The 21,363-nt window shown below is 42.5% G+C and overlaps 1 protein-coding gene across 1 annotated transcript; it reads left to right on the top strand.

The window, feature by feature from the left end:
- Positions 1-887: 887 nt before the first annotated feature.
- sphk1 (sphingosine kinase 1) lies at positions 888-15,885 on the top strand. Its single transcript, XM_008305672.1, has 5 exons — positions 888-1,314; positions 8,206-8,355; positions 12,507-12,601; positions 13,037-13,152; positions 14,976-15,885. The coding sequence occupies exons 1-5, from the start codon at positions 888-890 to the stop codon at positions 15,883-15,885; spliced, it is 1,698 nt and encodes a 565-aa protein (XP_008303894.1).
- The last annotated feature ends 5,478 nt before the right edge of the window (positions 15,886-21,363 follow it).

A 21,363-nucleotide genomic window follows, 5' to 3' on the forward strand; every position in this document is an offset into this window, starting at 1 on the left:
CAGTGGCAAAATCGATTAACCGACTGGATTAACTATCGTTTATTCTTGTTAAAGTGTTATGTATTTCATAACCATCACTATACTCAAGTTTTTAAGCTGGTAATAAATTAAAAACAAACAAATAAAAAAAAAAACTACGTCTTAACCTTAAGAGAACTAACGCGATTTATTTAGTTATCAAGCCAATTTCAGTAAGTTCCATCAACTTATATTTAGTTTCTAATCAATTAACGGGAAGATTCAAGTTTACATAACTCACAATATTAAGTTGACGCAATTACAGACATTATTATGCCAACCCAACCCATAAAAATAACGTTTGCAACCTAAAATGTTGATCTAAAACAGTAAATTATTTCATTGTCTCCGTTTTTTTGCACCTTCTATTATTTGCACGTATATATTGAACTGTACATATGTTTATATAAGACTGCACCTTATGTGTACATTTTGCACTATTATCAACATTTCTGTAAAGTGTAGTCTGACTGTGTAAATGCTCTGACAGGATTGCTGCGTAATTTCCTTTTACTCTGTGCCATGAAAAAAAGGGGGTTTGGTTTATTTTCTGTTTTATTCTAAATTAGAAATTGTGCATCAAGTTTAGTGGTAGGAACAGGTCTTTTTAATTACTTTTGAGAGTGCATAAAGACAAAGGCACAAGGTGTTTCCTCCAAGACGCAGCGTTGGATACAGGACGCTGCGCTGCGCTCTCCTCCTGCTCCATCACTGCCGTTCCTCTTCCAGTCACTAGGGAGAGACTCTGAACCGTTCAAGCTCCTGTTGTTCTGCTTAAAGGGTCCCACAGCAGGCTGCTCGGTTTAGAGTCCGCACCGCACCGCCATCCGCACACCGGCCTCCGGGACGCGTCGCACTCTCCGTCCGGGATGGAGAAAGACGCCTCTGATCCGGACCCATCCCGCCAGCGGAACGGGTTCGTGGGCGTGCTGTACGGGGAGTTCACCGACACGCTCAACGACAGGGTCCGATACTCGGTGAGCCTAACGGAGAGCGCCCTGACCATCCAGAGAATCTCCTCGTCACCCGGCCGGACTAAGGTGGTTTTTAACTTGACCGACTGTATCGGCTGCCGCGCGTACAGAGGGCCGGACGGCGCGGACGTCGGCGCGTACTTTACCGCTTATTTCTACCCGTTCAAGAGGCGCTGGATGAGCGCCGGAGTGACCCGGCAGAGAGTGGAGCAGTGCTTTCGGGTCGCGCTGGTCCAGGACCCGCTCCAGAACCTCCAGGAGGCTGAGAGGTGGGCTCATGCCATCAGGGACGCCTCGGTGCTGCAGGCGCCCCGGAGAGACGGTGAGGAGGGGACACATGGATCAGAGGCATTAGATTGTAAATGTAACTTCACATTTGAGAAAAACATGGGCCTGTGTTGCAAAAAAAGACACTTTATTTTAATGTGAAGATAGTAAAGTCTTTAAAAAAGGCTTTGAATGGAGTTGCTCTGTGTTGCACTTTTGATTTTATGTCACCAAAGTCTTGCAAAGTCAGCGTTTGAGTTGCCAACTGAATGTCTCTGACCTGTGTAATTGGGCTGATATATAATACCTCAATTGTAAGCTGCATCCTCTCAACGCCAAAAAACAGGTTTGGCAGACAGGAGACACATTCCATCTGCTCTCAGTAACCTGCTCTACCTGCTGTGAGAGGCGAAAGGTGAGCTGCCTGCCAACAGCAGCTCTCATTCATGCACACAGTGTGAATCAGTGATGATCCTGGATGTGCAGCCTGGATAAAAAAAAAAAAAAAAAAGGTTCAAACACACACACACTCCTGGAAAAAAATGATCACTTAAGTACTTAGATTTTTTTCAACTGATCCTCTGTCAGCAGACAGTGTAGCTGCTGCTCAGGCTTCATTATTTCTGCTCAGTAAATTCCCACTGAGAGTTTATTGTTGATGGGTGGAAGCATCACATCAAAACAGCGTCTGCTTTTCATCCTGCTTCGTCTAATTAGGTCTCATCATGTCTCGCTCTGTTTAAAATGCCTACTGTCCTCAAGTTTTCTTTGTCTTCCAGTCTCATTAGCTTCCACCCTGGTATACAATGACAGAGTGATTAACACGAACACAAGACGAGAAGTGTTTGTGCGACTTAATTGCCACTCATTTGGGACAAAAAAAAAATTGCAGAGACAAAAGCTAAAGGAGGATTGTGGTTTGCAAATCCCCGACTCCCCCTCTGTGTGTCAGGTCAGGTAATATCCTCTGTCTTCATACAGAAATATTTAACTGTTTAAAATATAAAGCAAGCTGTGCATTCTTGAGCAGTCGGCGCACTGAGAGGAGAAGCGGATATTTGACTCGGCGGTGACTAATTTGGAATGTCGGCTGCCAAAGATGGAGGCAAGTGTTGGGATGAGGGATGAGGAATGAGGTCGCCCTCCTGGTAGCAGCCTCCAGGTGAACACAGCAAACACACAGAGACCTTAACATCCAGCCTCCCTCTGGTCTGCAGCCAGCAGGACTCTGACATCCAGGCCTGTATGGCAGGAAGGCAGGCAGATGGTAACCTGAGAGATACCTGAGCCCCCCACTCTCCCCTCACTGGACTCATCAAAGAGCTCCAGCTTGAGGACGGGGCTGAAATTCAGCCACACATACTAATGAACCAACAGTTTGTAGATCTCTCACTCCACATTTTTTTGTGCCCTTTGAACACAGCAACTCAGCAATCATATCATTAATTTATAAGCTTGTTTTAGCATCCCCCAGATCCAGGCTAAAGCCAATAATACAGTATTTAACGGAATCTATTATGCGCTCTAAATGTTGTGCTAATAGATGCAGCAGAATCGCCGCTCGCTTTACTGTCTTGTCATAGAGGATGTATGAAAGTCGAGTCGCTAATCCCTCGTCGTGTGTTTTACCCCTCCTAAGTTAATTGCGTGCCATCTCATCTGGGATTGCAGATGGAAAGGTTGGGATTAAAAGTGCAATTGCTGCACAAGATTGGTATTTGGGCAGAGAGCTATCATGGTGATGCAGGGGGAAAAAAATGATGAAATAAAATACGTGCAGGTGTGGTTTACAGCGAGGATGTAGCTCTCCTAATTTAGTTTGTGTGTTGAAATCCAGCCTCACATCCTCGCTGAGGGTTCATCGGAATGAATGAGCTGTAAATAATGAAGTGCTATGATATAGTCCTGCTGCTTCCAAGATCCACAGTGAGATTGCATGCAAAAGGAATAAGATGATGGTGACTTGATTTGACTTTTCTTGGGAGTGGTTGTTTTTCTTTTTTTTTGCTACTGGCTGTATCCTTTTTCTGCTGTTCAAATAGCTGGATACAGATTAAACATTTACACATTTATACATCATAGACTTTTACTATTTTTGATCCAGCTTCTGTTACAGTGGCATCAAGGATTGTTTTGATTTCTCCCAAAAATCTGGGTCTGACCCAGTAAAAAAGTGCAAATAAGCAATTCCAGTGCAAGAGCGAGCATGATTCTTGCATGTGTCTGGGTAACAAGTTGTGTCAAAAAAGAAAAGGGGAAGGGGGGGGTGGAGCTGTGGTGTGTCCAGCTCCTTGTTTTTCGGCAGCCTCGGGGTCAGGTGTATCTGTCAGTGTGCGATCTCCCCCCGAGGCTCACAGTTAAAATGCGTCACCAGGCGACCTCTGACCCCGGCCAGCATCTCGGTCCCCGCGGAGCTTTCGTCTTCTGGTCCGTGACACACGGCTGTGATGGCCTGTCAGCGCCCCGCCCTGTCTCTCTCCTCTCTCTCGCTCCCCCTGTCTTGTCTGAAGATGCCTCAGTGGGCAGCGGTGTTTATGCTGCCCGGCCTTCCTCCCCTCCTCAAACACTCACCCAGCCTCGGAATGCAGCTCATTTGCAGTCTGAATATAGAACGTCCGAACAAGAAGGCTTTCACTAAATATCCCGCATGTTTGTTTGTGTTCCAAGATTCCTTTTTTTTTTTTGATATTTATGTCATGTTTTAACAAACCCCACCTGTGCTGCAGCATGTGATACTGACTGTGCATTACACGTCTATTTCGAATGCATTTGCATAGTGATTCAGTCGTGGCAATGAGATGGTAAATCAGCTCTGTCATCGCAGCACTTGTTAGCGCTGACACATTGTCATATCCAGTCTGCCTGTCGCCTCGCCGCCTGTGTGTGTGTGTGTGTGTGTGTGTGTTTACCCACTTGTAACTGTGAAATACACACACTGCGGCTGAAAGTTTACTTGCCAGTGTGATGGGCAGGATTTGCCTGCAGGTATCTGACTTCACATCACACACTGACTCGATCACACGTACACAAACCGACTCAGGTCAGGAGGAATGTGGTGCAGGAAGAAATAGTTTTCAGCGACAGGGCTTGGCAAATTTTGGGGGATGGAAAATCATTTAAACTGTGGCCTGTATCTGTAGTATCATACTGCAAATAGATGCATTTGCTTTCTTGCTGCTTGTGAGCTCAGTATAAACCATACGCCATTATTTACTGATAAGAAATAATAGTCCAGCTTAAATAACAAAATGTGCCATTTATTTAAACTTCATGGCGATTTTATTAGGAAGGCTACACTGAATCCTAGTTTTATTAAGGTTATAATGTGCAGTTTTAGTTGAAACTGTGCAAATAGATAATTGTTGTTTTAACTGTACGATTTCAGTGCTGAGATGTGGTTTTGTCCACCTCATTCGTCATAAGTTCGGGTAAACTGTTAGAAAGATCTCTCAGTTGCCTAATGAGGCCCGAGCTGTTTTATTAGTTGTAACTTACTGTGTGAATGCATTCAGCACCGACCCTAATTTCAGTCACATTAGCATCATATGGTTCGAGGGCAGTGATACTCAGTTTGTTTAGCCTTTGGGCAACTTTTGCAAAATGACAGGAGTCCAGGGGCCAGTTAATAAACAATAATAATCACTAGATAAAATGAATAACCATTAAAAGGCCCCTAAATCATCTTTAATAGTATTTGTCTCCGAGGGACAATGACTGAACATTTACTACACAAACAATCCAAAAAATCCCAGCGTGAGGAGGGTTTTTTTCATTTTTAATTCGAAGATTTTGATGTGTAAGTTGGCTACAAGCATCAACCTCGCGTGCTGAGCAATGATGCTAATGCAAAAGTACCAAAAACTGCAGTACCTCGAATGCCCATTGGAGGCTGCCTCCATACATGTATCAGTCCTCGTAGACTCTCTTTAAATGATCAGTGTTACAGCAGGAATACACACATTTACAGCCTGGTATGAAAAACAGTTTTGATCTGTACAGTTAATATCCCCGTTTGTGGTCAACTGTATGCTGGTGAATTTTTATATATAACTCACCCATTTAAATTGTATTAAGGCTTAAAGTTATGCATAATTTAAAGTATGGCCGCTTTGAGTGACAGGCGGGTTCCATCACTGGACAGCTCGTGGTCCAGAAATCTGTGCAGGGTCCTTCTTAGCTCCACTCTCGCACTTCTACTTTTGTCATTTTTGGATTAGTCGGGAGTTAGGAGGAGTCGGGTTGTGCCAAGATGGTAGCAGTCACAGTCACGACACTTTGCATCAAAACTGCTGTCAAGGGTCGACTGTCTGAAATGTTTTAACAACAGCATAAAATTTTATGGAGAGATTCATGGTCCCCAGAAGATGAAACACTTGGTGATCATCGGACTCTAGCACCACTATAAAGTTGACATTTGTTGTTTTAAATGAAATATCAGCAGTTTTTGAATGCATGGCCGTGAAATTAAGCATAGACCACCACGGCGATCCCTTCTTTTAGACAAAATACGTGCACAACATTCCTATCGAACTCAGCTTTAGTTTGCAAATGTTAGCATGCTGTCTTACCAAAGTATGACGCTGAACATGCTAAGATAAAGATAAGATAAAGAGACTTTATTGTCATTGTGCAGGAGTACAACGAAACTTGTGTGGAAGAACACGACAATAGCAGCAAGAAATAAAAATAAAAAACATTATACTAGCATGATTGCCAGTATTTTAGCATGTTCATGTTTGCATTCAGTGCCGCTTTGCATGGCTTGTGTGTTAGTTTACATTAGATCTCATTACATCATCTTAATGCTAACAACATTTTAAAAAATGGTCTGAATAGCGATACGGGATTTAACAGAATTCATGCTCTCCAACTTATTTACGCAATCTAGTTAATAAGTGTTCCTCTGCATGAAAAGTAAGTTCATGCTACAGTTGAACTACATGGGTTTGAATTAGCTGTGTGATACTGAACTGCTGTTTCTTTTTCACTTCACTATTTATTATTCACTAAAACAAAAAACGTAGATGTGGGAAGCAAATCAGAGACATTTAATCAGACTGATGCTAAAGGGAAAGTAGTCCACTTCTTTTTTTTTTAGTGATTTAGGGGTCACACAACCTATCCCAGTGTCCAAAATGCCAAAGGTATTTTGTTTTTAAGCAATCAGGATTTCAGCTTTGACCTTTGCCAAGGGCATCTGTGGGTTTATTAAGGGGATGTTATTCAGCTCAACACACTTGAGTGCAAAAACCTGATTCTAAAGCTCTTTCATTGTCAAAAGCCAGTTTCCACTGTATTCTGGAAGTGCAGCGAGAACCTTTTGTGCGTGAAAAGCCACATTGTGCTCAGATACAAGTAAAAAACAATGCTAACCCCGTGTGGGTGAATGGAGGCAGGGTTCGGCACGTGCCTGTGTGTGTTTTCGCACTCTCGCCTCACTCTTCCTGGCGGGTTCACACCTCTTTCTTTGAGATATTTTCGTGTCACATCACAACAGGCCAAATGAAGTGGAGGGTGGCAGCAGCTCGGGTCACGGTGCTGGGAAACCGAGGCTGCGAACCGGCGAGAGGAAAAATACTTTGACAGCTCAGGCAGAGGAGACAGATGTTAGCGAGTGAAAACAAGGATGCCTAAAGCGTTTGGCTTTGTCAATGACGAAGCTTAACGATGAAACATATCTAGAGAGTGGAAATGACTGAAGAGCTTCAATTTAAACATCCATCATATTTTATGCCTGTGAGAAATTTTGTATGCCTCATGCCAAAGTCAGCACCATCTGCAGCCAAATATTTATGACAGAAATGGATCCTGAAGTTTCTGCCCTCCGTGTACCCCGAAATGGAACGATTTGCTGTCCTTTCTGATTCATTTGATATGGTCTCTGGCGAGTCTGTGTCTGCTTATAAGGACAAGGGCATCTGCTGCAAAATCCACCTCCAGAGGGGGGAAGCTTCTCTCCAAATTCTCTTTAAAAGCTGCAAATCACTTCAGCTGCAACCAGCGAGAATAGAACAGTTTAGTGTATAATTCCAGTGGGAACTCCGTGAGCAAATAGCTCGCTGTTCATTAGGATAAAATCCTGTACCAGCCTTATTGATGCAATGAGATTATTTAATCTACATTACATTGCATAACAATCATTAGGCAGAATTTCATACATTCATAGTGATCACATTTAGAGCAATCTGGAGGCTTGGAGTCTTTCTGAAGGACATTTTGACACATAAATACCCTCGAATTGAATCATGCATATGTTTAGATTTTTACAATAGTACTCACAAATGTTTTTATTTATCATTATTCCACTGATTATTTTATCGATTAATCTTTTGATTTAGTATGAGTTACAAAATATAAATATTTCTCCCAAAATGTTGATTTTAAATCATTTTTTGTGTCCTAACATCAATAATTTGTTGCTTTTTTAGCCATTAGCCACCTCCCTCAATTGTTTTCCTTTATCTTTACAATTATAAATATTGGCATTAGTATAAAGATGTTTGAAGGGAGCAAGCAAGCATCCGTCCCATGAAAGCACCCTTGAGCAAAAAGTTCAAACCCCGCAAACGCCACCGGTAGTGACATTTTTCACTATTCCATTAACCTGCCTTCCCCCTGAAAGACACGAGCAACAGGATGGTTTTCCTCATGGGGATGATAAGATGTCACAAACGTCTATTAATAATTGGTAAGATCCCGAATGAGAAGCATCTGTACGCCCTCTCTCTTTGAAGAAAGTAGCATGCCACATTAAAATTAAGCATCGTCAGCCTGAATGCTCTCGCAGCAGATAACTTTACTGTGTCATGTTTTTTCTTTTCAAAGTGCATCTCTGTGCCACAGAGAGCTCGAGGGAGGAGGCCTTCCTTATACATTCTTTAAGATACTCCTTTTGTCTTCTCGCTTTATATCTGCCTTTGCCTTCACTGACATCTGTCTGTCTTAGGTGTGTTGTATTCGGAGGTGCGTCGGCCTTGTAGAACCATGATTCTGGTGAACCCTCACAGCGGGCGAGGACAGGCTCTGCAGCTCTTTACCGGCCACATACAGGGCATGCTGACCGAGGCGTCTGTTCCCTACAAACTCGTCCTCACAGGTCAGTATTCGCTCATGAACATGTTTTCCTCATGCATTTAGCCGGCTCTCTTCTCAGGGTCACCTTCATGTATAATAGGGATTAAAGCTTTGACCCCCATCGCCGGATGATCAATCTGACAACTGGGTCATTTTGCCAATTCGCACGCACACACACTAAAGTTGGTGTCACTGCACTCTGCGCCGACTTTCAATCTCTGCAGGAATTACACATGGTTTGTGCGATCGCAAATTCACGAGGCCACAAGTTCATGCACATCTGCAGGCACTCGAGCACGTGCGCGCATTAAATTCTCATCTCAGTCGTCCCAGCTGCTCCGCATTCTGGATGAGCTACTGGTGCCTTTTTGTGACCTTAAACAGCGTTGTGTTGGTGACTGTCATCAGAGACTCTCAGTGACCTCGCTCTGAATACCAAGGAGCTGCTGGGGGGAAAAAAGGGAAAGACTTTAATCTGACAAACAAAAATAACCCATGCACATTAGGGGTGGAACAAAATACAGATATATGATATAGATTTCTCTAATTATACGTTAGTGACACTTTGACACTAAATACAAAACCTTTTATGAAAACATGCAGGCGCTCTGAATGGATTTTCATGTCAGATTTTTAACCTGTCAGAGTCACTGCTTCATGACTACTCGTGGTGGCCCTTAAATAAATGAAGGTAAAGTTCGCAAACCTGCAAAGAAACTCCAAGGTAACAGACAGGGGAAGGCGAATTAGAAAGCTAATTAATTAAATTGACACATTATTAAAATTAGAGCCGGGCGGATTTATCAGCCCGCTAATTTTATCAGCTGATTTACGGCTATCAGTTAGGATCCGTCAGGTAGGATTACCAAAATTATTTCTATTTGCCAGAATAATGAAAGAGAGAGTTTTTTTTAGAGATTTTATTTTTTTTTACTGCTTTCTTCAAAGTCAGAAGTTTACATACACTAAGATTGCTTTGCCTTCAAACTATTTGGGAAAGCCCAGATGATGATGTCATGACTTTGGCAGCTTTTGATTGGTTAATTGACAACATCTGAGTTAATTGGAGGCACACCTGTGGATGTATTTTAAGGCACATCTCAAACACTCTGCTTCCATTTGTGACAACATGGAAAATCTAAAGAAATCAGCCAAGATATCAGGGAGAGAACTGTGGACGTCCACAGGTCTGGTTCATCCTTGGGTACAATTTCCAGATGCCTGAAGGTTCCACGTTCATCTGTTCAAACAGTTATACACAAGTATAAACACCATGGGAATGTCCAGGCATCTTCCCAAATAGTTTGAAGGTGCAGTAATCTCAGTGTGAAGAAAGTAATAAAAAAATTCTCTCTCTCATTATTCTGGCATTTAGTAAATGGAGCGAATTTTGGTCCTCCTAATTGACCCAAAACAAGAAAAGGTTAGTCACATTTAATGTCAGATAGTAAAAAAAAAAAGGTTCTATGTCATTTTATATAGTGTATGTAAACTTCTGATTTCAACTTCTACTACTATCTCTATATATAAATGTTCATTTTAAAAGGAGGTAATGCAGGTAAAGATGCTCAGGATAATTTAAAGGTGGTGTCATCATATAGTTGGTTCAGTAAAGTTCCAGTAAACTGTGCAGCACATGTAGCAGATGGTGCGGAGTAAAGTGGAGTCTTCACGATATGCTGTTAACTAGTTTGTTAAATACATTGCTAGAAAATTAATAAACAATAACCCCATAATGAACCACAAGTTACTGTCCGTGACCGTTTTACACTGAAATCTGAATTTTGAAGCAAAAGAAAACTTGTCTAATTCGAATTAAATCCACTGAAATAATGTTATGAATATGTCGCATGGAGAATGAAGCACATAAGACATTTTGTTAAATATTTCAGTTATGTTACTTTGAATATGCCTAAACATAGAGGAAAATTCATCACTAGTGAACATTAAGCTAATTAGAATAGAATATGGAGTATAACATGCAGTGCAAGTGAAGTAGTTTGGTTACAGCTCATATATTAGTTCTACTACAACTGAATAGTAACGATAATGTAACGTATTGACTATCACAGAATCGCAGTGTCAGAATCATGTAGCTTCGTATTTGATTTGTGCTGTGAAACAAAAAGTCACAAAGTAAAAGGATCCATTAGAGTGATTTATTGCAAAAAAAACAAAACAAAGCAAAAAACATACACACGCCTTCCTAAGACGGACAAAAGGTATAAAATTGTCGTCCATATTTTAGGATATTTTAAATTTGTCTCACATCCCCCTTCTTCCAGCAAGAAAAATGGTGGGGGTCAGTTATTCTGGGTTTTACTGATTCCTTTTGATAGATCTTTTTTTCAAGGCAAACTGCAGCTTCACAGAATATTATATATGTGCGAACTTGTCTGCCTTTCTTCCTCCCTAAAACTGGGCTCTTTGATTTACATCCGCGAGAGAGTCCAGATAAGACCTCCTCTGCACACCGAGGCACCAAGGTCAGGCTAACCTCCTACCGCAAACTGAAAGTGAACAAGAAAACAAACTTTCACATGATGTAGCACCCAGTAAATATGTAAAATACAGAAAAGAGAAGCATAAGTAGTAAAAATTTCCATGTCAGAGAGTGTCAGCGATGCACAATCTTTAACTTTCCCCCTCCTTCCACCCCAGCCCTGTTTGACAGAATCTCCATTTTGACAAGTAAGAATTGGCTCTGGCTTTCAGTATCAGCTTGAAAGTACACAGCTGAATCTCTGCTACAGCTCAAAGCGAGATGTATCATGACAGCAAAGGCAGAGAAAGAAGGGAGAAACTGTGTTTGTGTCTGTTTTTTTTTGTTTTTGTTTTTTTGTATTTGGGTACGAGTACCGATGTGCATGTGGGCTCTTTGTGCAGACTCCTGGGACTAAAAGGAAGGTCAGATCAGCAGCTGGATGGTGATGAAAAAAGACAGAGTAATTACTGATGTCAACACAGAATAGAACCGGCATGATGGAGGGAGAATGTGGGTCAGTAAAGGGCCCTGTGTGGTCAGATACAGTCAGATGTGACTATGAGTCCACTTAAACGGCACGCAGCTCCTTGATGACTGTATCACACTGCCTTTGCCTGAGGAAGGACAAGTACCAATGGAGGCGCCTCTTGTGTCAGCATGTACCTTTTACATACTGTATGAAGCATCCAGTGTACCAAGTTTAATCCTTACCCGGGCTAACCTCAGAAGGTGGCAGCAGAGGGTGACATGACGTGGGGAAAGTGGAGCAAAGCTGGAATTTACCCAAGATTTTGCGTTTACGGATTGTGTCGAAAACCATAAACTGCCCTCATCTCCGGGGTTTAGCTCAACGTTCGTGCTTGCTGGTGACCCCCTGAATAAGGAAGTGGCTGGGAAGTAAAGCACCAGCAAAGTGCTGAGTCAGCCGTGCAAGCGCAGTTACTCCCTCTGCCTGGGTCTGTCAACACAGCACTGCATCAACGCCTCCAGCTTTTCCACAGCAAACAAACAGCGGCAACATTGTGGGAGGGGGGAAGCACCGGTGGTAAGGAGAGGCCCCGGGAGAGGCCACTGGGACAGGTAGAGGTTGAGCAAAGTGAAAGGGGAAGTTTTCACTGTGTCGATCGATATTTGTGCAGAAACTGTTCCCATCATGGTGGCAGTGAATCAGTGCTTGTTAAAACTCCCTCTCCCTCTGTAAAGCTGTTTCCCGTCTCCACAACCACATGACTGCACCGGGGAGTCTCGGCTGGCAGGGCTGCAGACTTTAATGCTGGCGGGATGAGCCCACTGAGACCCCCTGCAGAGGGACCCGCTACTCAAGGATGCTGCCAATAAAACTGGGCTGAACAAATAGCTCACTCCGCTGCCAGCGCATTAACCAACACTCGCACGTACACACACACACGCAGATATTTGTCAGTCACAGATGTTTGCAGGCCCGGCTAAGCTGCCTCGGAGCTGTTGAGTAGCCACTGGATGGTCTAATGTGATACGTCTGGCCTGATAAGGGGAAATTGAATCTCTTTTCAGCCTAATCTCCCTGATCCCACCCCAGAGGCTGGCGATGAAGGGAGCGTGTCTCTTTCTCTGCCCTTGCCCTTGTTTTTATTTTTGTCAGTTTTGTCCCCCACACTTTGCCAAATTTTCTGCTTTATCTTTTGGTTTTTCTGTCATGTGTCCTGCAGAGCACCAGAACCATGCGCGGGAGCTGGTGAAGAAGGCCGACCTGTCGCAGTGGGACGCACTGGTTATCATGTCTGGAGATGGGCTGCTGTTTGAGGTGCTTCGACTTTCACCCAACCCAATCAATCCATCAATCAAAAATCAGCCTCCAAAGCCCTGTTTCTATTCTCAGCGCTTCTTAGAATAGGCCTGTACAAAATGGAATTGTTCTCAAATGTGCCAAAAAAGCTCAGGTACTGTGACTCTAGCACCAGAAATCACCAGTCATTGATTAATAGCCTTCTTTTTATTCTGTATATGCTTCACTTCACGTACAACAATGATGGACAACAGTGTTTTGTTGCCTTTCTGCTCAGCGCTGTACTGTACATGAGAAATAATAAATCTTCTGCCATGTTGCCTTCAGCTTCCCAGGCAATGTCACACTTGACACAGAACACCTTTTATCAAGGCGTTTCCTCATACACAGATGCTACTTTCTATTTAGGAACATGATCTGATTCTGTTTTTGGGTTTGTTCTTGTTTATTCAGGTGATAAATGGTCTGATGGACCGAGAGGATTGGCAAGAGGCCATCCAGACCCCTCTGGGGATTCTACCAGGTGGCTCCGGCAATGCCCTGGCTGCGTCCGTCCACCACTACTCACAGTGAGTCAATCCATTAATGAGTCATTTAAATGCATGGGCTAACAGTGCAAAAGATGAACCTTCTTCAGCCAAAAAAAGGACAATTTATCTCCTTTCTGTGTAATTATACCAAAGGCTGACTGGGCACATCATTCCTCAGGAGGCAGGAGAGACTAGAACTGTTTTGCCGTGCAGCGAGAGGTCATTTCAGGTTGATGAAACTCTCAGAGGAGTGATGTAATGGGTTTAGAAAACTCGCACATTATGAGTGATTATAGTTGAGAGTGCAGCTGTGGAACAGGGCATCTCAGCAGTTGTCCAGGGTATCATCTCCATCTGCTGGCTGGCTGTTGGCACAACATCAAAACAGGCAAAGCGGAACATAGACAGGTGAGCGAAAACATTATGACTACCTGCCTAATAAGCTGTTGGGAATTCGCCAGAACAGCTCCAACCCACTGACGTCTGGAGGGTCTGTTGGTACGGCACCAAAGCTTCAACACTTTAGAAGAAGATCTTTCAAGTCGTAAAGCTTCTGCAGATCAATCTTATTCCAGGACGTCCAGCAACATCCGGTCACCAGTTAATGGTTTTGTCAAAGTCACTTAAGTCTTGCCCGCCCACCTCTCACATTGACTAGTGGCTGTTTGCTAAGTGTTTAACATATCCCAAACCTTCACATATGCTGTTCTTACAATATAATCAGCATTATTCACTTCATGTGTAGGTGATTTTAGTGGTTTGTGTTATTGCTTGTTACTGATTTTCTTTGACAAGCTGCAGCTGTGGTCAGGACCGTATTTAAAATAGTAAATGTCTATCCAGGCTAGATTCCCATTGGGACCATCTTCTTGTTCAGTGTCTTACCCAAGGACACTTCAGGACGTAAAGGTGGATGGAACTACCAGCCTTGCAAAAGTGGACAACACGCTCTGCCACCAATGTCAATCTATTTTAAAGGGTAATCTTAATGCAGAATCCACTTACTAGCTTTTTGGGGAGCTTTTCTGCTGCTTGTCGAATCATGGAGATGGTCTAGTTGTAGATATCCGCTTGTTCTTTGCCTGAACAATACACCAACAGCCTTTCACACCAATGTAAAACATTTGTATAATCTTTGTGAGTGGTGTGAAAGTTAATTAAAAACTTGCTTCATCCTAAAATCCTTCACATTTAATTAACTTTCTATACTTTTAAGAAGTCTTAGCTGTAAGTGATAGAAGGTAAGCTGCACTTCAGGGAGGCTCACAAATTTTGAATGAAACTCGCAGTTAAGTCAAAGATGAGTATATTTAGGTTAGAAAAGTTTTTAGTTGTTGTATTATTTTGATTTTTTGTTTTTTTTTACATGATAGTTGCGTGCTCAGTCAGTATGTGCTTGAGTTGACATTTGTAGTTGTGAAATGTGAAATTGTAGTTTGTGTGAAGTTTGACTGAGACACTAATTTCCACTTTAAGTTTGGTTTGTGACCAAATACCTGCAAAACTAAAGACATACGGCTAGCCTCAGTCCGACTTTGCATTTACAGGTAAATTTTCCACGCTACGCAACACATTAAACAAAGATGGCAAATAGGCTGTTCCTGCTAATTATCAACGTTAGCAGTGATTGTGAGCATGTTAGCATGCTGATGTTAGCATTTGGCTCAAGTATAACCTCACTGAGCTGCTAGCATGTAAATGTAGACTCTTCAGTATGAACAGAAATTGCGTAGGGTGACATGGTTAAAATCTGCTGATTCCTGTTGGTATTATTCCACAACAGTAAATCATAGCATAGCGCTCTCATATGATGTTGATGCTGCCATTGCTTCTAGTTCTTGATTTCTGTATCAACCCCTCAGGTCACCTCCAGCGTGGAATGAAGAGCTTCTATTGAGCTGTGGCTTCATGCTGTGCAAAGGTCTGGTTGGCTCCATGGACCTGGTGTCGATCCATTTGGCCTCTAGGCAGCGACTCTTCTCCTTCCTCTCCATAGCTTGGGGCTTTGTGGCAGATGTCGATATTGAGAGCGAGAAGTACCGCCACGTCGGAGCTATCCGCTTCCTGATGGGCACCCTGGTGCGTCTGGCCACGCTCCGAGTATACCAGGGCAGGTTAGCTTACCTGCCTGTTAAGGAAGCACCGAAGCATCCAAAAGGGAGCATCAAATCAAACCAGCCACCCTCCACGCCTCAGCACCCCTCGCTCTGCTCCTCCCTTCCCTGCCGGCTCATCCCCAACGCCTCTCCGAACCAGAGCTCTCGTCACAACTGCAACAGCACGAACTCCAACCATAACACGATCACCAACTCCTCCAACAACGCCATCACCACCAAGAGACCTGAGACGCAGAGCGACGGCAAAACCGGAGCCCCTGTGGACTCTCTGCTTCCTGGCCTGGACCAGCCAGTCCCAGAGAGCTGGACAGTGGTCAAGGAGGAGGACTTTGTCTTGGTGCTGGCTATTTACCAGTCGCACCTGGCCGAGGACCTGTGGACTGTCCCCGGTGCGATGGCAGACGATGGGGTGATTCATTTGTTCTACGTGACAGCTGGAATCTCCCGACCCGCCCTCCTGCGCCTCTTCCTCGCCATGGAGAAGGGCGCCCACTTGGCTTGCGACTGCCCTCACCTGGTGTACGAGAAGGTGAGGGCCCTGCGGCTGGAGCCCATCTCTCCACAGGGCATGATCACTGTGGACGGAGAGATGGTGGAGTACGGGCCGGTTCAGGCTCAAATCCACCCAGGACTGGCCAAACTCATATGTGGATGAACTCGGATTATCTTAATCTTTTTATGGCTACATAGCTTTGTAGTTTGGCCTTTTATACTCAGTGTCAATTCCTTTATGTATGCTGTGTTTTCAGAAGTGCCAAAGACGTTTTATCAGCCTCTGGAATTTCCTCTATTTTTCTACAAAATAACAACTTGTCCGATTTTTACGTCCCCTCTTTCTCTCAATGTTTGATTCAGGGTCAAAGCCATGGATGGTTGTTCTTGCTGCTGGCTGGTCCAGGCTTAGAGAAACGGGGAGGGATTGTGTATATGTGTGTGTGTGTGTGTGTGTGTGTGTGTGTGTGTGTGCGCATAAGAAAGAGAGAGATCTTTATGTATGTTTGCGTGCACTCGAGTGTGTGTATACGTGTGAGATTGTGCACGAGGGGCTTCGGCTGGTGCGGTGGCCGAGGAGTGCATTGTGCACTCCGCTGTCGGAGCTCATAAGCGCGGCACACGTGAAGAGAAGCACATTTCCCGTCCTTGGAGGGCTCCTGGAGAAACCACGCCCCTTGTCCCACTGTACTACACCAGGGCTGACAATCCAAGTCTCTCTGACAGCATCGCCTCCCCCCCCCTCTTCAGTCTAGGAATAAAAAATAAAAAAAAAGGAGCTTTCTTACTGAGGAGATATAAATCCCCTGGGGATTTAGCGTCGACAGATCTTTAATCTTCACATATAAAAACTCAGAACAATACCAGATCTTGTCATATTAAGTCCTAGCAACCCCTCCTCCTCTTGGAAACTTCCGTCAGCTGATAATGCATGAAGTGCTGGCGAGGCAGACAGAAACCTGGCCAGCTGGGGTTACACCTCCACCGCCGGCCTCGATGCATTTCCCGTCCTGTTTCATCTGCAGCCATCATTAAACTGTAGGAACTGCCTCCACTCACATGCACATATACACACTTTCTTTTTCCCCCATCCCCCCCCTTGTCTTATGCACAGATCCTCACACACACACACACACACACACACACACACACACACACACACACATTCCCTTGCATCTCTGCAGCACTTAGCGAGGGGGAGGTGCATGGTCTGCTACTGTGCATATGATCCCCTCTCCTCCCGCCATCATCTTAAGATTGTACTCTCTCTCTCCCTCCCTCGGTTAACGAGCCATCAGCACCTAATGTGTCCTTAATATGAAGCTTTACATCTGTAAAAGCGTGCTAAATAGAGAGTCTTTTTTTTTTTTTTTTTTTTAATCGTATGAAAGCTTTTAAGTGGATTTCAAACACATGAGACTGGTCGAAGCGCACTAAAGTGGAGGGCGCAGGGGGCTTCGATACTGTGTCAGTTGGTGTTGCATATTGAGAGACATGCGATCAATGCGAGCAAAGAGGGAGTCAAGTGCTTTGCTCTGCTGTGTGGCCTTTTTTTTTTTTTTTTTTTTTCTCGGTGGCTGTTTGGTGCTGTGGTGATGAGAGTTAGTGCACCAGAGCAGAGCAGAGTGCAAATGTTAGCATTATCATCAGTGGCCCCCTTCACACTTTTATACACACATGTTGTAAACACACAGTTTATTTCAGGTCACGCACCAGAACTGTTCAGCTACAGGAGAGGAGTTATGATCGCATTTAAACAGCCAAGGTTTCTCTCCTGATCTTAAAAAAAAAAAAAAACAGTTCATAAATTAAAGAAATAAACCAGAAAATGTCAACAGGATCAGATCATACCGTACGAATGCTGGTGCATCCGCAAAAACGAAATCACCCGTAATGCTGAAAGTGAAAACTAGAATGTTGAAAGAAGTGCTGGTTGTCAGCTCTTTAAGGTTTTGATGAATACATCACAGTCATCCTGAGTGCAATACAGTCAATGCAACGAGCTGATAGCGCACATCGTCTTCTGCTGCTTTTACTGGAACCACAAGTGACTGGCTTCCAATCGAAGGAGCACAAACAGAGCTGTTGTTTTTAAAACAGAATGCAAACGTAGTTTTTAGGGACTGTACAAAAATTATTAGTGTGTGGTGGTGATCAACATGGAGGCTCCTGGAGTCCCTAAATCTCTTAAATAGAACGACATACAAACTGGTGCTGCATTTTTTTTTATTATTTTTTAAAATGAAATCCGCTCGTTAGTGAATAAACCAAAAAAATTCCATGATGGATCTGGATCTCGGCATGCTTCCGCAATATTGGTTCCGTAGCATATTAGTGTTAACATCCAGGAATGGGATGAAATTTAACAATCTTGCATCTCTTCTAGACTAGAATGTTGCTGGACTGAGTGGAACAAATTCAGATTTTGCAGGATTTGTGATGTTCGGAGAAATTTTGTTTTGCCCCGATGATTGCATGTGGAAAAAGGAAAATGTTTAAATCAATGTGCATCATGTCATTTAGCCAGTAGATCGAAAAATAAACTGTTGTTTTTGCATGTTTTAAATAAACAAAAACAAAAAACGAAGACTTTTTACAGATAGTACAAAATCTAAAATTCCAATTGGTCAGATGAATTTGCTCCATATTGCTGAGCCTAGCAACACATTGCTTCTGCTGCTGGTAAAAATAACAGGCGCTCTGGAGAGACGGTGATTAGTCAGTCGCTATTAACTACGTATCGAGATGCACATCATTGTGCTTCTTAAACAAATTAGCCCTGTAGCTGCTACTTGATTGTGTTGAGAAAAATGAAGCTCCAAAGACAAAAACAGAACTGCTGCCCTGCATTTGAGGCAGAATGAACCTTTAAGACTTGTGTCGCACGGCAGAGCCATCTTTTATTTAACCTTTCTTTTTTATTATTGTTATAATCATGAAAATGATTTATGTAAATAATCTCATAAATGAAAAAAAGTACAAAATCAGAACCCATCTTCTAAATATTGTGTTCCTATACAACTAAACTGCATTCTTATATATGCTTTAAGGGCATTTTCTTCCTTATTATGTTTGTTTGTGACGTATCACAAATGCATCTCTAATCAACATGTTTCCCTTTTATTTTATTGCCTTTTTGCGGCCAATTTTCTGCCAACAAATTATATATTAAACCCTTAATCAAAGGGTGGAAAGGAGAAGAAATGAACCCCCACATTTCTTTCAAAACATAAATAAGAATGCACTTTAGTTTGTAACGGTCATTTTAGTGAAATGGTGTATAAAAAAATAAAGGATGAGCCAAAATTAGAACTAGAAAATTAAAATAAGACCCTATTTTTTTGCCAAAAAAAACCCAAAAAACCCCTCCCCCTTTCTGGAACCCCTCTCCCTAATAATTTTTGTACGGTCCCTTAATGAACTGTAATGTACTTGAAGTTGACTTATCGTGTAAATTTGGGTTTCCGTCTTCACTGCAGTGCCGATTTTTTTCCTTGTGACTTGATTTTACATTTCCATATACTGTAACATGGTCAAAGCTACAACTCATGTCCGACACACTGTACCTTCTACCATTACCGTATCCTCAGCGAAGTTATCCAGGTGCTCTGAATGCTTTTTCATGTTCGCCCTGAAACCGCGGCCACCCACATGCGCTGGTCATTACTAAACGTACAGAGTCCATCTCACCAGGGTCGAGATGAGCTATGCAAATGCCTTGTCATGGCTGCAGATAATACTCGGAGTGTGGGTTCCCTCTGCTGGATTGAACACGGAGTGAAGGGGTTTATCTTGAAAACGCATCCTTATACAATGTAATCCCTGCTTTTTTTTACATTTGCAGTAATAATGATCATGAATGGATTAGTGTCGCAACAAGCTGAGGACATTTGCATTCTTCGTGGACATCCAGCTTATTGTAATTCATCATCGGAGAAATTTACTTGATTCTTGCACAGCTGCATCTCTGTTCCACTGCTGTTAACTTATGGTACTATACTGTTAAACTTGTTGTCCTCTCACCGGCTGCTTTGATGTGACAGCAGCTTTTTACAAACACAAATATTGTATTCGTCAATACTGTTGCAGCATTTTATAAATGATTTAAGAAGACTATGAACTGAAATTGTAAAAACCTCATTATGAGAATTTTTTAAAATGCTTTTAGAAACTGAATATGTTCTGCTTTCGGTACCATGTACACTACGCTTAACTCAAAACTCTCTTGTGTCTTGCTCTTGTATCCACATTTATCAAAAAGCCCAAAATATTGCTATGATTTACATGAAGTGGCAAATGTTTTATTCTTTTTGTTAGGGGGGGTTATGTGGTGATATAAACTGGCTTCTAGTGCAGTAGATCCACATGGTGTGGCTGAATGTGTCATACTTTTCTTGTTAGTGACAAAAAAACAACAACAACAAAAAAAGCAGCTTTACAAGTGAATATAAGAAAAGACGTTTCTCTAGAAAGTGCCTTAGTCTTTATCTGAGACAGCAGTGATGTGTGCACAGAGAAAATAAAATACTGGTGATCTTCGAGAAACAAATTCTTTGCCACATGAAATGGCGTCAGCTTTGTGAAGGAGTGTTTTTTCCTGCTTCAGGCTCTGATCTGCATTTACAGACGCAAAGCGGACATGTGGAGGGGAGTTTAAATCTTCAACTTCCACATAAAGTTATTACATTCATTGAACTGGCTGATGACAGCCAGACGTTCATCATCTCCTTTTATTTTCTTGTAATTCTTTGTTTGTGGACTTCTTTTTTTTAAAAGACTAATAAACATATTCATATAGAAATAAGCGATTCTTGGTTGTTCTTCTTTTCATTTAATTGGTGTTTAAGATGATTTTGTTCAGACAGATTGTTATGTTCCAAAAATAGGTTAAAGCTAAAAAGCTGAGATTTAAACGAGGCCTGAAAACAGGAGACTTTTAAAAACCAACCAAAAAATGTGGAGTTTTGTCAGAAACTGTTACATCATGTAAGATGAATGTGAGTTTTACTGCTGAAAAATTCAAACAGTAATCAAGTGTTCTCTCTTGTTTAGCTATTGTCACCTGGTGAAATGTGAGGAACGTTTGAGACGACTGACTCGGGAGGTTTTAAGGATTCTCTTTATTTCATGACAGTTCAAAGTGCTTCAGCATCCGACTTTGACATTTAGGAAAAATAAATCGGTGACAGAACAACTTTTGTGAAGCTTATGGAAATAAAAATGATGCTGCGACTGTAAGTGAGTACATCAAATGGAAAGTGTTGACTTTTTTCACGTCACAACAAGAGAATACACGATCCTCTTTGAAGTTATTCCTACAACGACACTCAAACAAATGACTTAAAATGTAAACACCGTGGTCATTTTCACGGTTTAATTAAAAAATGATGTGTAAAAAAACGAAGTTTATTAAAATAAGCCAAGGACTAGAACCTCCTTCTGAAGTATTTAAACCATCTGGCAACTACACTTTGCTGTTCTCTTTGGTGATGAAGTGTTTGGTGGACTTGACCTCCAAATGATTTTACATAAATCATTCACTGTAATCATCCACAATTGCCATTCGACCATCTGAAGTCTCCAAGAACCTGAAAATTTCATCACAGCATCTGCACAGCGCCTCCAATCAGGGACAGATTGC

The sequence above is a fragment of the Stegastes partitus genome, unplaced genomic scaffold, assembly GCF_000690725.1.
Source record: "Stegastes partitus isolate 25-593 unplaced genomic scaffold, Stegastes_partitus-1.0.2 Scaffold43, whole genome shotgun sequence".
NCBI lineage: Eukaryota > Metazoa > Chordata > Actinopteri > Pomacentridae > Stegastes > Stegastes partitus.

Excerpts from the sequence above, each read along its gene's own strand:
- sphk1 (XM_008305672.1), top strand. The coding sequence starts at position 888 with ATGGAGAAAGACGCCTCTGATCCGGACCCATCCCGCCAGCGGAACGGG. Across the intron at positions 8,356-12,506 it reads CTACAAACTCGTCCTCACAG|AGCACCAGAACCATGCGCGG; the intron begins GTCAGTATTCGC and ends TGTGTCCTGCAG. Across the intron at positions 12,602-13,036 it reads GAGATGGGCTGCTGTTTGAG|GTGATAAATGGTCTGATGGA; the intron begins GTGCTTCGACTT and ends TTGTTTATTCAG.